The sequence below is a fragment of the Microchirus variegatus genome (assembly GCF_963457635.1).
Source record: "Microchirus variegatus genome assembly, chromosome: 2".
Taxonomy (NCBI): domain Eukaryota; kingdom Metazoa; phylum Chordata; class Actinopteri; order Pleuronectiformes; family Soleidae; genus Microchirus; species Microchirus variegatus.
Window position 1 is genome coordinate 7,337,674 of NC_139803.1, and position 16,392 is coordinate 7,354,065.

The following is a 16,392-nucleotide window of genomic DNA, read 5'->3' on the forward strand; positions in this document are numbered from 1 at the left end:
GGTGAGAAAAAGAAATCGATATCGTCTGCGCCAGCCTTATATGTTTAAGCTAGAAAGTTCACAGGCGGATTAAAGTCTGGAGGACAATTCATAGTTTCTGTGTCTGCACGTAATGACACTGCTGTCCAAGTAGGACAGGTAGGATAGAACGTGGACTCGGGTCAAGTCACGTTTCTTTAAAAATTACAATAAACGAATAAGCGGGTGTCTAACCTGTTCTTTAAAAGGCAGATAAATGCATGTGTGGCGTCCCGTTTCCTGGATTCTGTATTCGTTGCGATTGAGCAACACGCGGTTTAACGAGAGAAGTTTGTGAAACAGTCGTGAGTAATGTCGTGTGAGTTGTAAAACTTGTGCAGGTAATGAGAAGATTCCGGCCAGCACACGGTGAAGTGAAGCATCATGGTTGTGCAAGCACAGTGCCACAGATCCATTTATTTGCTTTACACAATCCCTTGATCCTGGAGTCACCCGTTTTTTACTCAATTGCACGCTTACTCACTTTATGACTCACACATTTGTTCATCCCTGCTTCACTGGGTCATTATAAAATGCCAGTGTCTGAAGATGGATGACATTAAAGCACCCAAAGAGGCCAAAAACATGCAGATTTGGGGATTGTTTGTCTCTGTGTCCCTGTGATGGACTGGTGAGTACAAGTCCTTTTTTCCCCATTCACTTCCTCACAAATCTGTGCACGTCCCCACTCTTTGCCGCTTTGTCTTCACAATCACTGGACTTTTCTCTTGTTAGTCACTGGCGTCACTCTCTCTCCGGGAATCGCTGTTGTTTGCTTGTTCGCTCGGTCGACTCCTCTTTGCTGACGGGTTTGACAAGAATGAAGACTGAGCTCACCTCTGGCATGCTGGGAATGTGACAGCTGGATTCCCGCCGAACTTCCTTCCTGTCTGCCCTCGCCGCACCATCACGACAATATGTAACAATGAAACGTGTGACCCAAGAAGAGCTACTGTACTTTTCCGTTTTAAGAGTATTAAACCTTGTGGTCCAAAAACTTTATTTTGAAACGACTGTGTCTGGCAGTAGATGGTGATTTAAGTGTGGTTTCTTTTCTTTTTTTTTTTGGTGGATGATGGGAAGAGGAAGAGGTCAGAGAGTGAATTGTTGGAAATGATTGAAATGATCTTGCTTTGGAGCTGAGGCTTTGGAGCCACACAAGTGGTTTTTCTGAAGCGACTGTGTAAGAGTCACAGAGATTTCTTGTCTTTTATGTGTTGGTACATATAGTGGGACAGCTCCACTCTGTCCTTGCTTTGTGCGAGGGGTTCAATAAAAGTTGAAGGCAGTTCAACATATTTAATGACTCTGATTACTCGAGATAAAAGAAAACAAGAACATTTGACCGGTTGGACGTAGTAGCTGTCAAATGATCTCTTCTTAGCGGAAAGGAAGTATTTTCAAATGTGTATTTTGTGCGTTTTCTGGTTTCTTTAGTTGTAAAGTAAAGGTATTTGTCATTCAAGACATTTTAAAGTTATAAAATGGTCTTCAGGTTGTAGTGTACGCTCCTCCTCCACGCTCCTGTTATCTTCCTGCCTTTGACACAGTGAGCAACCGTCACATGCTTCTTCTTCTATCAGATCAGATCAGATCTCAACCTTTCATTCCTGCTCTTATCAGACAGTCATGAAGATTGTGACGCTGAGTGACACATTTATGTGCAAGTGTGTTGCACAAATGTCTCTTCCTTTTTAATTGGACTTTATTGCAGCTTTAGGATTGGTTGCAAAATGTTAAAATCAGAGTAGATTTCCTCGCAGTCTCCTGTCATGTTTTACTAATTACTCTCCCTGAACGCCGTGACAGACCAGGGCAGAGGTCGTGACCTGCACGATGACTTAGTCTGCTTCAAATTGGACGTCCAGGTCCCTGATTGGTCCAGTTGTTTTAATTATGTCAGATTATCCTCAGTGGCGTGATTCACCGTGTGTTTGCTTAAAAAGAGGCCCATAGACTGAGTTACTGAGCAAATAAGAATCTGAGTTTTTGTCTTTTTATGGAGGTAATTTGTGATGTCGGTTGTGAGTCTCATCCAGGATGTGCTGTTAACATGTGACGTTACACATGGCGCCGTGTGTTTTCCTGCGTTAATGTCGTTCGAAAAAAAACATGCTGTTCTTGTTTTTTCCTCATCGTCACGTGATGCCAATACCAGGCTAATAAGCATCTTTTCATTTCATTTCCTGCAAATGTTGAGCGGAGTCACATGCAATAGTTACCTGGAAATGACTTTGGCTTCTGTCCATTCAGATAAGAAACCATCTGCTGGCAGGGACTTATGCATACAGTGTGTGATACTATTTGCATCCGCTGTTGTTCTTAGTCACGTGTATGAGACACGCTGTTGTTTTTCCATGCAAATGTACGTACATGTGAATGTTGGCCCATGATTATGGAGGACCATACCTGACATATCAATAAATAAATAAATAAATACAGGAATAAATAAATGCATAAATAAATAAATGCATAAATAAATAAATACACAAATAAATGCATACATAAACAAATAAATGCATAAATAAATACAGGAATAAATACATAAATGCACCAATAAATGCATAAATAAATAAATAAATACACAAATAAATGTATAAATAAATAAATAAATAAATACATAAATAAATATAGAAATGCATAAATAAATAAATAAATGCTTTATATTTATTTCTACATTTATGTTCACCTACATTCATTTATTTATTTATTTCTGTTCACCTAAATGTATTTATTTCTACATTTCTGTTCACCTACATTTATTTATTTCTGTATTTCTGTATTTCTGTGTCCATATGTTAATGAGGTAGGAGGTCCTAACCTCAGTCAGACAGCATGATTGGTCAAATCGGAGAGCCAGACAAAAGCAAACGATTCCCATCCCGAGTCGTGCTACCTGTAACGTTGCAAATAAGCTCCAGTCAGTGCAATGGCCTCGACTGGGAGGTTCAGCTTTTTTAAATAAAAGCAGCTATGACAATCACAAAAATGATCACAAACACGCACGCAGGGATTGGATTGGAACATAATGGCTACTTGTGAACTTTTTAAATGTTTTTAACTTAAAAAATATATACATTTATATATTACATATTTTATAAAATATAAAATAAAATGCTTGAGGGGCTTAACTCCATACTAGCCCCGGTGTAGCGCCGTCCCAGGGGAGGCCACTGGCAGATCGGCGGTGAGCTGAGCCAAGTCATTCATTATTCGATCCAGACGAAACTGAACATAATCGTTGGTTTTTGCGTGGTTCTCTAAATCGTTCGCTAAAGATCGTAGTTCATTAGCAACCGCTCGTACGAAAAATGCCATCACTAAACCAGAGATTGAGCAGTTGAGTGGGCGAAATCAGCGCCACAAGGCAGAAGTAGTAGACCCGAATTGAGCACACTTCTGTAACCAATCATGCTGTCTGACTGAGGTTAGGACCTCCTACCTCATTAACATATGGACACAGAAATGTAGAAATAAATAAATGTAGGTGAACAGGAATAAATAAATAAATAAATGTAGGTGAACATAAATGTAGAAATAAATATAAAACATTTATTTATTTATGCATTTCTATATTTATTTGTGTATTTATTTATTTATTTCTGTATATATTTATTTATGCATTTATTTATGTATTTATTTATTAATTAATTGATATGTCAGGTCTCGTCCTCCATACATGATTACATTCTGTATTCACATGCACAGGGTTGTTGTGTTGTGAAGGATAGCCCCTTGAGGTCTCCCATTCAAATGTGTCCTAAAATTAAAATATATATACCTAAAATATGAAGGCAATGACCAGTTTTAGGTTTCTCAGATTTAGCGTGTTGTTTTAAGATGAGAAAATAAACACACGGTAAAGAGATTACAGGTATGTATGGAAGATAACTCTAGTCAGATGGAGATTTATATTAAAATGACCTACGCCCTATGTCCTTGGAAATTCTGGGAGCAAAAAAGGGATATTGCATTTGTTTTAATGACTATGAAGGAAGGTATAGTATATGAAAAAATTGTTTTCTCGGCTTTTACTTATGTTTGTTTTTGCATTAATATGTAAAAGTTTCACTGAATGCCCTCACATTTACTGTCACAGTTCATTTACTGTCATGCATCTTCTCTGAATAGTTTCGGGGTTTGCAGCTTCATTTCTGACAGTCTGCACTAAATCACTAAATGGTGGTTTTTAGGTCTAGACTTTTAAGGATATAATAATTGCAGTTTTTTCATCTAACGTAAGAATAATGAAGCGTACTTGTGCATCAGATTTCTTAAATTTTTCCCTGATGCTTTTACAACTCTGCATTCCAGGTTCACCTGGTTCATACCCATGACCCCCGGGGGGCATCAGAAACATCTGAGGCTCACATGAACAAAAACCCGAACCCAAAAGCAGAACTAATTTTCCCCCAAAGTCCCACACGGTTTAGCTAAAACTCGCAGGCTCAGCTGTAAGACACTCGCTGCTTGTTGTCTTTGCAGTTTTAACCCCCCCCCATCCCTTAATGTACACACCAAAGTAGTTTGAAAGCCACGCTGTGAGGTTCTGGTTTTGATTTATGGCTCTGCAGCAGCAGCAGTGTGAGTGTGAGAAGCAGAGCGGAGCTGCCTGTCTGAACATATTGGTGAAAGAGATCAGCTATCTGCTCCATATCTTGGCTGTCCTGACAGCCCCGCCTGTGGCTAAAAGGCCACGGCCAAGTGGGTGCATGCATCAGCTCCTTAAATTTCACTCCTATAGAGAAACCTGGATCTGTCACATTCGTTTATGTGCTTCTTTGTTTTTTTTGTTTGTGCTTCTATTTTGTCTTAACGTAAATCAGCTGAGCGCTCTCTGACAGGAAGCTGCAGTTACCGAGAAATAGACCTAAACGTCTTCTGACTGCTGTGTTCACCCATTGAGATGGATAGAGATAATGTGGATACATTTAGAAAGAGCTGAAGCATGAGAAACAAACGAGTTTAAAACAGCATGTGATGAACAAGCGCCGCGTCGGAACTCTGAAAAGTTATAGTCGGAATAATTAAGATTAACCGTGTCATAATGTTAACAGCTTTGTAAGTGAGAGCTTGTACCGTAGCCGCTGCAGAGCCGCGAGGGGAATGATGGATGAGTTTAAAATGAGCTGGTAATGAGAGAGAGAGAGAGAACCAGGGTGTGGAAATCACTTATGAAATTGTCTTTGAATTCTGCGAAAACCCAACAGCTACTTTGGGCAGGAAGTGAGTTGTAATTAGCGCAGATGAAACGTCAAAATCGACACCACTTGAAAGCATTCTTGTGCTTTTTATTTATGGAAAGTTATTGTAGGCCGTCGTAAACACAATTTTCCTATAATTAAACTAATTTCCCAAAATTTAATAGTGAGCCTGATGATGATTTGTTTGTCAAAACATTTTGTAGATGGCTCTCTTTAGCCCACGCTTTAGTGGCATTTAGCCAAAAAAGCTATTAAATCTCTGAAATCATCAATTGAGATGCACTGAGAGGTTTGATTGTGCAGTGAAGAAAACATGGAATTGGATTTTTGTCAATATTTTCAATGAACACTTTTTAAGAAGCAAATAAAATATCGATTTAAGTACAAACATCAAATGAGGGCGTGCAAAGACAACAAGTGTATTTTAAAACAATAAAATACAATATTTTTGAATGATTAAAATCGATTTTATTTGCATCTTGAAAAGTGTTTATTTCAATCTAATTCCATAACAACCCGTCCTCAAAAAGTATAATAATAAGTAAATATTTATAACTTTTCCACTGCCAGAAAAAGAAAAAGACCTGCTTTCCGTGCCTGCTTTCATTCACTTCAGGAAAATAAAATGCAAAAAAAAGCTGCAGCTAAGATCAGATTTTCCATTTTCTGTGTGTGGCAGTGTTTTTGTGTGTGTGTGCATATGTATGTGTGTGTGTGTGTGTGTGTGTGTGTGTGTGTGTGTGTGTGTGTGTGTGTGTTTGGTTTGGCGGGTGCAGAGATGGCAGCTGGTCTGGTGCTTTTGGGTCCAGACTCACTCTTCACCCTGTTTCTAGTTTCCAGTACAGAGTCAGAGTCACAGATAACATAAAGTGGTCAAAATGTGCCATCACGCTTCTTCACAGCTGGCATCATTCCCTGGTGAGGTGAGGTGAATGAAATCCTATTTCTGGCTGTTTGTATAGTGTGTGTTGTCAGTTGAACAAGCGTACAGTGTGTGTCTGTGGTCTTCTCGGGTCACGTCTGCTGCCTCCCTCTGCTCTTGCTCCCTCTTTCCTACCGTTTCCATCGCTTGTTCCACCGCCAGAACGGTGACTCACATTTTTACATCGCAGAAACACTGTACTGTACATATGTTTTTCAGCATTTTATTATTTGTTGTCGAGATGTGTGTATTTTAATATGCCAGGATGTCATTGTGGTGAAAGCCCCAGAAAAGAAAATCCTTGAATTAAGAAACTGTTCGCGAAAATAGTTCCTTTGTCCAATTCAAAAAAGAGGCTGTGAGGATTTATGAGATAAGTGCTGTTAGGGTACTTGAAAATCTCACATTGATGCCGCTGAAAGTGATAAGGCTGTGGTGCAGAGGCAGAGCTTTGTCAGGGAAGCTTGTGTTTTGTATGGATCATGATCCTGCCTGGAGTTATGATGCACAGGGATCAGAGCTGGTGCTGTGTTAGGCCCTCAGGGAAACCCTTTTACAGCTGTAGGAATATTAATGCTCTGCTGTGCCTGATGTTGAGCATCGAGTCAGATTTGATTTTACTCCAACATGATGTTTTATCAACAATATATAGGATTTTCTTCCCATCAAACCTAGAAATGATGATGTTCTCCAATGCCTTGTTTTGTCCACAAACATTATTCAGTTTTAATGATTTCTTTGTTATGTGGAGCAAAGAAACCAGAAAATATTCACCTTTAAGAAGCTAAAACAATCAGAAATGTTGTTTTAATCATGGAAAAAAAAGCTTGTAAATAGTTAATTTAGTGTTCGATTAATTGTTTCAGCTCTATATGCAACTCAATAACAACTTATATAATAATTCATCCATTATCACATGTAATATAAGTGAATTATTATGATTTATTAAACTTTAAATGCCATAATGTGTGATTCTTATATTTTCATTCATATACAAAACTGCTTAGTGTTAATTTCAGTGACACATAGAGTATGTACTGTGAATAAACTGAACACACTGCCATTTAGTCTGGATTATGTTATAGCTCAGCATAATGTTGACACAGAGGCTCAGGGAGTCGTCGTCGATGTAATGTAAATGTTAACTGTTAAAGGCTGACTGTGCAGGCAGGATGTGAGCCAAGCTGTTTGTTCTGCCCCGGCTTGAATGGTCACGTTGTGTGTTGTGCGTTTGTCGGTCTACAATATGCTCTCTGTGTGATTGGCATACTGTACATGCATTCTGCTGTGGAGGAGGAGGAGGCTGTGGGACGAAGAGCGAGCCGCTGAATTATTAACAAAGACAGACTCATAACCTGTGTCTGTGCGTGAAATAAATGGAATCGCGGGTTTAGCACGACACTAACCTGCTCGTTTCTTCTGAATTGAGGAGTGCCGAAACATTTCAGGAACTCGCGTCACGTCACTGCGAGGTTTTTTCTCCTGAAAGGAGAGAGAGAAAATGTGGTGGGTGGGACGAGACAACAGCCTCTGCACTGCTGCGACTTGCTCTTCTGTGTGACTGATCCAAGTTCTGTGCTGCAGCGGCATGTCGAGTATGAGTAACAGACATAGTTTAACTATGTCAAAATGTCAGTCATCAGGAGGAGTGCTGGAGGAGAAAGAAAAAGCCCACTCCAAACAACGTTTAATGTCAAATTAGTACACAATTTGGCAGCTTCTTGTTTCACATTTCTTTTCATCTACAGTTATTTTTGCTTCTGTCATATTTTATTTTTTTTCATTGTCGTTTTGCCGTCTTTGTAGATTTGACCACAATGGATAAACTAATTAATCCCCCTTAGATTATACAAACTTCAGTAAACACCAATGTTTTTCAGGCTTTCAGCCAGTAGGTGGCAGCAGCACCGTAGAAGAAGCAGACCTCGTTTGTCTTCCTTTTAGTTTGACACTTTCAGAGGGTTCTGCAGATGTGTCATGCAATATAGTCGAAGCAAAGACTTTGTCCTGATAGACGATGAACGCAGTATGGATTTGTTACAATTGCAAAAAAAATAATTCTCACTTTTCAGTTCAAACTAATCACTTGAAAACCTGTTATTTTGGCTTGTAAACACCCTCCAATACAACCACAATAGGCACGTAGATGAAAAAAGAGTTCATGGACGTCTGCGCTGAGGTCGCGACGTCTTAATCACACATGGGGGTCATCAGGCGTCCACCTGAGCCTCCAGGGAGGTCAGGTCAAAGGTCACTGCTGTTCACCGCCCCCCGGCTGACCTGTGTGGTCCTCAGGGAGGACAGGACAGGACAAGGAGAGGACATTTTCTCATGGTTAATGGCGTTAAGGATTCGTCTTTGGAAGAAAATTGTCTGGTCGTGTCTGTATGTAACCTTTTAATGAGCTAAGTTATGAGGTTATCGGTTGAATTTAGGGAAGCTTTTAAAGTCATATCTTCTACGGATTGTGGTGCAGGCCCTACTGCGTTTAAAATATAATATATTATATAGATATAAGGATGACCAAATATCAGACAACTGCCGTTCCACCCTCGGTTGTCATCCAGTCGGAGAGCTCGTGTGCACGGAGGAAGAGATTTGTGTGGCCGCCGCAGAGATCACATTACCGTTCTTCCTCGGCTCTGTAAGACTACAGATTAAACGACAGAGCCCTGACATCCTGCGATCTGTCTGTCTGAGCCTATCGATGACCTGCTTTAAACCGATCAATACATGAAATAGGGACAGTTAGATTCATGGGATTCATGGGCGTGTGTGTGTGTGTCAGCTGTTGTTGTTGTAGTGGATTCACGACATGCTTGGTTTTAGGGACATCTGGGTCCATCATCAGGACAATGTCGTGTAAATGCATTGATGAAAGTTAACACAATTTATTATAATAGAGTCTGTTTTCTTTGCTCTGCATAACAAAGAAATCATTTAAACTGATTAATTTAAATGTGTAGACATTTGAAAACATCATTATTTTGAGGTGTGGGGAACACAGATCTTTATTTTTCAACATTTTCTGACATTTTCTGCACCAAACAACTAATGAAGTGAGACGATATTGATTAGATGAATTGATTATGCAAATAATTGTGTATCTGTAGCCCCGACTCTGCACTTCATGAAAGTCTACACATTATCACATTAGTAAGACAGAACCTTGAGAAAGTAGTTGTAGATCCACGTTTATCTCTGTTTCGAGGGCACTAAAAATACTTTTCAAGTTCCAATAAATCTGTTGTGGCCATATTATACATTGGGGGCATTTTTGGAATGATGCTCCTATAGTAGTCATATAGTTTGTTTGTTTTTGAGTCAGGTGGTGCATTTAATGTAACCCAAGATCCTAATAAAAAAGAATGGGAGAGCTGCTGCAGGTATTGAAGCTGTCGCTTTAGGCCTGCGTGTCCCGACTCTCACATTTACTTTCACATGCGTGCTCAGCAACATGACAGGAGCGCTTACTGGAGCACTTTGTCGTGCGCTGTAATCCAGTTAACTGTGATTTGGAGTCGATACAGTTTTTGAAACCAGGAGCTCCTTCCTCCCTTCCTTCCTTCCACGTCTGCTCTCTGCTCACCGTCTCACTGCCTCAGGATCAGTAATGGAGGTCGCTCTCCGTCTGTAAGGCGGCTGACCAGGTCAAGATCTCTGTCGTTTGGCTATTATCTCTTATTTAAGTGGTTAAAATCACAGTGTCTGGTCTCTCTGAGACGTTTGGAAAAAGGGATGACAGATACTGAAATCTCCGCTCAGGAAAGGTCACGACACAAACCCGGGACATTTCCACTTCCTGTTCATCCACATGCTGCAAACTGCACTGAAACTAGACTCTATAAATAAGTCTATTAAGTTTTATTCACACGTTAGCACCTCATAGTTCATGTCTTTTATCTCCTGTCTTGTTTTTGTCTTTCTCCCTCTGTGTTTCTCTTTGTCTAACTCTTGCTTCTTCTGACTATTCCTTCATGCGTTAGACGGTGGAAAAACGCAGCTTTCATTAAAGACGACTCAATGTCAGTGTTGATGTCTGCGTTTGCTGCTCCCACCACACACACACACACACACACACACACACAATACCTTCTTTATTGCTTCAATATGTATTTATTTATTTACTTAGTGTTTGAGAAAATACTAAATCTTTAAGTTTAAGTTTTCATCCCCGTAGTCGACTATAGTACTGATTCCATCTATGCTCCATCTTGCTTAAATCTTTAACGCGGTAAACATTGTTCTGAAGCTTGACATTAAAAAAAAGAAAAAAAGATATCAGAACTCGGTGCGATGTACGTATGAGAGCTGCAACTTGAGTTTGGTCCATAAAAATGTCAGGAAACGCTCATTTCTATGTTATCTGGAGCAAAGAAACCAGAAAATATTCACATTTAAGAAGCTGAAACAATCAAAAATCTTGTTTTAATCATGAAAAAAAGCTTCAATCCGATTATCAAAATAGCTCTAGTATGTATGCTATTGCTTTATCGAGTATATTCTGCTGTAAAGTTGTGCAGAAACTATTCTAAAGGACATAAATCACGAGTCCTTGATGGGTTTAATAAATGACCCTCCGTCCATCTGTGTGTCTGCGTGTAAAACCAGTCAGCCATGCTTTGCACCTGTTTTAAAGTTGCTGCCAAGCCTGTGCCGTGTGCTCTGTTTGTTTGATCCCACAGATGCTTCTAAGAAGCCGTTAATGTTTTGACAGCCAGCCCCTGATAGAGGTCTATTTCCAGTCCCTATGGTGGATTATACTGTTATCTCTGCATGTCTCGCCGCCGTCATGTGTTGTCGGTCTGTTTTTTTGAGGGTGTCGGTTTGATATCGGCGGTGTTTGGCACAGTCCAAGTGGCTACTGTCAGGGTGCACTGTTGTGGATGTTAATTCACTGAGGCATTCCACGCTCTAAACAAAGAGGTAATCTCTCAAAAGCTTTGACTTTTATGTGACCGAGCACTCTCGGAAAATTGCAGTTTTTTGCAGACTTCTGTGTTGATATATTTTGCCCGAAAAAGGCCGTAAACGACACAGCACAGGAGTTGTCAGGTCTCTCAGATACTGTACTCTATCTGTACTGCTGTGTGTGACTATACATTCTCTATAGAAAAGGGAATAAGTCCTCTGTATCTGCAGATATTCTTAACTCCTTCAACTTTAATGGCGTGTGTGTTGTTGAAATAGTTAATTAATTATGATTTCCTTGTCTTATCACCTCACAGGACCTCCACTCCATCTACTGCCACCTCTATCACATGGACGTCCTCTCTCACCTCAGGGAACATCAACTCAGGTGAGTAATTTTTGGCTATTAAACCTTTACACCCCGTTCACACCTGATAATGACATCAGTCCACAAGTTGAATACAACTTTTCACACACACACAGACAGTGTGGTAATTGCTAATAACTGGACAGAGCAAAGAAACCTCTGCCCAGTAATTAAACCTGAGTTGATTTGAATTACACCTACTCAAAATTCATATTCACTACATAATCCCGGGTGGATCTCAGACCAAAGAAATTGAAATGTAGTCTGGGCTGCATCCAGAAAAGTGGTCGTAATAGTAGTAGTAGTGGGGTTACCTTAACACTGAGCTGACAGACAGTAATAATGGCAGCGTCTAAAATGGTGAGAAAGTCTCGGAGGAGTTTGTGATGTACGATGTCAGAGCTGGAGATGTATTACACGAGGAGGACGCTAACATCTTCTGTCGTTCTCTCTCAGGTCGATGTGTACCTCGGCGAGGTACGAGAGACACGAAGCCAACCATATCCTGTTCTAGTGAGTACCAAGTACACGCTGATCTCACACTGTTCTCCTCCTCCTCTCACACTCGCCTTGTTAAAATTACATTTTTGATCAAAATAGCTGTATTCACATCATTAGGAAATGAATGTCACGTCGTGTGCCTTTTGAATCATTTCCAAATTTGGTTTATCGCATTAACTCTTGCAAGGTCTTAACTCACTGCTTTTAAATAGCTTGAACAGTGACTGTTGGCGTTTAAAACGGTTAACTTGGCACTGGATGCCAGATTCTTTGAAAATCTGCGCTTATAACCCACCGTTTCTCATATACATAACCGTCACACCATCCGTTTTTGTTTTCTAAACATATTTGATTATTTTTTTTACCTGTTGATCGGCAAAAGGTGGAGATTGGATGTGAACATAAGTCTTTTTTGAGCGACGTCCCTCGGGAGAATTTTCACATGATGAGAGGAGAAGACAGGGCGAAAATAACAGACTATTAAAATATTATATACATTAAATATCCCACCTATCCACATCTTTTCACTCAAGACCCTCTTCTCTTCTGGTCCAGATATTTTTGAGAGAGTTTCTGAGGCTTTTTAGGCTTCCATATAGGTCAGTATTTCCATAGCAGCAGCAACAGCAACAATAACATTAGTATTTCTCTCTCTGCTGGATCTGCTCGCATCCCATGTGATGAAGTACTGTAAACACAATTTAAAATAGATGTTTTTGTGAATATTCTGTTATGAGTGCATCCATTATCTCAATTTAACATGTTTACCATGTTCTCTGGTGACACATTAGGCTCATGTTATATCTTTAAGAAAACACATTTCACTTGCATCACTTCATTATTCTCATAAGGCATAAAATCAAGAGAATTATGTGCTGCTTCTTGACTAAATGTTTGAACAGCGCCCAAGTTTGCAGTCTATGGTCTGCTGCAGGTGTACGGACAGCGATCTCATGCTCACGGTAACGTCGACAGATCCATTTCCAGCTTGTCAAACCTTCTTTTCTGCCTGTCTGTCACGCAGAGAGTATAAATGGATTCTGGGACACACTATTTTTTTTGTCATAATTACGAAATTTTAGAGAGAAAAATCAGTCGAGGGGAAATGAGGCAGTAAAAAGAAATGAAGTGGGATGAATCATAATTGAGAGTCGAGTGGAAAGGTATCAGGAGAAGGGGGGGGGTTGAAAAGGTGAGACGCGAGATATTGAGTTGAAACGAGATTAGAAGAGAATCGGGGGGGAAATGAGGGTTATGAGAAGGTGCGTTAAAAAAGAGAGAAGATGGAGCAGGGGAGAGGAAACGACAAAGAAAGAGTGTGCAGAAGAAGGGAGTAGGAGGAAGAAAGGATAATATTGTTGAGAGGAAAGAAGGTAGGGAACGAAGGACGTGTGAGAAGTGTTGCGTTGATGGATTATTGTCTTCACTGGAATCACATTAGATTCTCGGATGTTTAATTTAACATTCAGCACACAAACACACTCAAAAGCCACTGTTTATCAAGGAAGAAGAGGTGATAACTTTACCGTCGTTCAATAACGCCTCGCTCTTGTATCTAATCTCTGCTCCTCAAACACTCCTAGTTTCTCAGTCGCACAGACACAGAAATGCTCCTCCTCTAAATGACCTCTTCATCATCATGTACCACTGTGTTTTGACGCCGCAGAGTAACTCTATATGAAGATTATTAGACCAGTGTTTGGGGCTGTCGATCGATCGGTTTAGTACTAGAGCTGCAGCCAACGATTATTTTCATCATCGATTAATCTGTCGATTATTTTCGCGATTCATCGAGTAATCCTTTGGTCCGTAAAATGTCAGAAAACTTGAGTTTTAGTGTTTTCTTTGTTTCATGGAGCAAAGAAACCTGAAAAATATTCACATTTAAGATGCTGAAACGATCAGAAATCTTGTTTTATTCATAAAAAAAAAAGCTTCAATACGATTAATGATCTAGTTATCGAGTAATTGTTTCAGCTCTTGTTGGTATTGGTTTGTTTATTTTACAGTTTAAGAACACAGTTCCAAGACAGAGCATAAAGATGATGATGTGTTGACCCAAAAAAAGGACCAAATCTTGGGGAATATCCATTCTGTTTTTGAGGAATAATGAGTTTCCACTGCTCTATGTTTTGAAGATATGATTCTAACCAATTAACTGCATGTGCAGAGACATTAAATGTCGTTAACTTGGAGAAACACTGCTTCCTTCACATTAATCAAGCAAAGGGCAGCGTGATGTCTTGCAGATACCCCAAAAGGGCCGTCATGACACGAAAGAGAAATAAATACTAACCCTAAATCAATTCTAAAAAGGCGTTTTTAACACATTTAGTGTAATGAGGTACAGAGTGTAGTGTTAGTTTGTTATAGAGTCTCACACCACTGTGTTCTGTCTCTCTCTCTCTCTCTTTGGTTTAGCCCGGACAGCGTCGCTACCTGTTGGTACATCCTGCTCTCTGGATCTGTCTTCGTCAAGGAGCACATGTACCTGGCAAGATGTTGGTATGTACGGACACACTATGACACACACACACACACACACACGTTTTAAGTGCTCACTTTGAACAGGTGGTGGCATCTGCTTGAGATTCCAAATGAAAACAAACCGTCTTGTTAGAGTTGTCATAGAGTGGATCGGTGAGGCAGACGTGACAGCTGCAGGTCACTCCTCTACTCTACTGTCATTTCCTTTGTTTTCTTATTTATTCCCTAAAAAAATACTACAAAACAAGTCAGACACTGTCTTCTTATCATCAGGCGTCAGAAAAGTAGCTCACAGTGTGGCCACAGATTCATTAAACCTGTGTTGTTTCCTAATGAATCATTACCCTGAAGAAATCCATCCCCCCCCCCCCCACCCAGAAAACCTCACAAAATACCTTAAACAGCGATATTGCACTAGTTTAAACACTGTAATTGATTTTAACAGAGAAATCTGTAGCAGAAATTGCTCAAGGCCAGTGCTCACTCAACAACAATGTTCGCCTTTCCTGTTGATGTGTGTGAAACTGAAGCGTTGTATGCCAGGCACAGGAAAGGAGGTAGATGCTTGTACTGACACCTCTAACGCCCTGGCCAAAAGATTCACCTGCAGAAGAAAAATGGATTTACAAATATACAAAAAATTACTCAAAGTCATGGAAAAACGTGGATTCACTTTAGCGGAACAGAATGAAATAATGCAAATGCAGTTTTCAGTAAAAACAAGGTCGGAATCTGGGTTATGTAGAGGTAAAAGTAGAGCTGCAGTCTGTTTTATGTTACAATACCTGCTTTGTCATAATATATATCGACTAATAATGTGACAGATTCCTATAAATGGAACACTGTCGCACCAGAATTAATTAAATACCGGAGAAATGGCATTTACGTTGGGATACATTTACTTAAATTAACTCCTTATTTGTTTCTGTATTTGAAAATAGTGAATGTTCGCTGTTGAGTGGTCAAAATGGAATGCGACAGTTGCTTCAGTCGCTCGTCGTGATGACTGACCCTTCACAGGCTTTGTAAGAGATAACAGCGTGATGTTGAGGTAGTTTATCCAGCAGCAACAACACAATGCACCAACTGGATAAAAGAAAAAAAAAACTAGTTGGCCAAGTATCAGTAACCTCAGGGCAGTTTGGACTGTGTGTGCGTGTGTGTGTGCAGCCATTCCAGTATGGGTCAGTTGATAACAGAGTGGGGATGGGGGAGGGTTGTGTAGTAGTGTGTGTGTGTGTGTGTGTGTCTGTGTGTGTGTACGCCTGTGTTGGAGTACGAGCAGCAACAGGGGGGCTTGGAAAGGGTCACAGAGGGAGCTAATGGGGGGAATGATGCGCATACGTGTGTGTGTGTGTGTGTGGAATGCGGAACCCCCTGTCAGAACAGTGGCTGGCCATGTGTTCCTGAGCAGCCTGCCCACTTTGGAGCCCAGAAGCACATCCAGGCAGGAAATGAGCAGGCTACACACACACACACACATACACATACACACCCACACACTTCCCTGGAGCTAGCCGACAGACAGACAGACAGAACAGAACAGAACAGGGTAGAGCGGGAGAGAACTCACACACACACACTCACACACACTTAAAGGCTGACAGTTTGGTTACTTCTGCTTTCGGAGGAAACTTTTCACTTGTTCACGAAACAACACTTGGATCTAAAACTCCTGGATAACTGGAATATTCCACTTTCCCCCCCGATCCTCCTTGTGGATTATAATAATATGCTGGTTATAATTTCACCGACAAGGAATCCAAAGACGTGGACCTCCAGCATTCCTGTTCCTGGTCAGTGACTTATCTTATAATATTTGTCGCTTGTTCACACCTTGTAGTTGTTTCAATGGAACAGCGTTCATTTGAGATTTTTCAAAACTCCCTCTCTCTCTCTCCCTCTGTGCATTCTTCAACGCTGCATGCTCCCCATTTCCTGCCTGCCATCGTTTAACCAACTTCATAGCCAGGAATTCCCCA

General features: G+C 40.4%; 1 protein-coding gene across 1 annotated transcript in view; it reads left to right on the forward strand.

The window, feature by feature from the left end:
• rapgef6 (Rap guanine nucleotide exchange factor (GEF) 6) overlaps positions 1 to 16,392 on the forward strand; it is a 90,424-nt gene that overhangs the window by 11,727 nt on the left and 62,305 nt on the right. Inside the window, exons 2-4 of the mRNA XM_083910740.1 lie at positions 11,373 to 11,443; positions 11,879 to 11,935; positions 14,345 to 14,428. Coding sequence (XP_083766866.1) covers positions 11,373 to 11,443; positions 11,879 to 11,935; positions 14,345 to 14,428 — 212 coding nt within the window. The remainder of the gene's footprint in view (positions 1 to 11,372; positions 11,444 to 11,878; positions 11,936 to 14,344; positions 14,429 to 16,392) is intronic.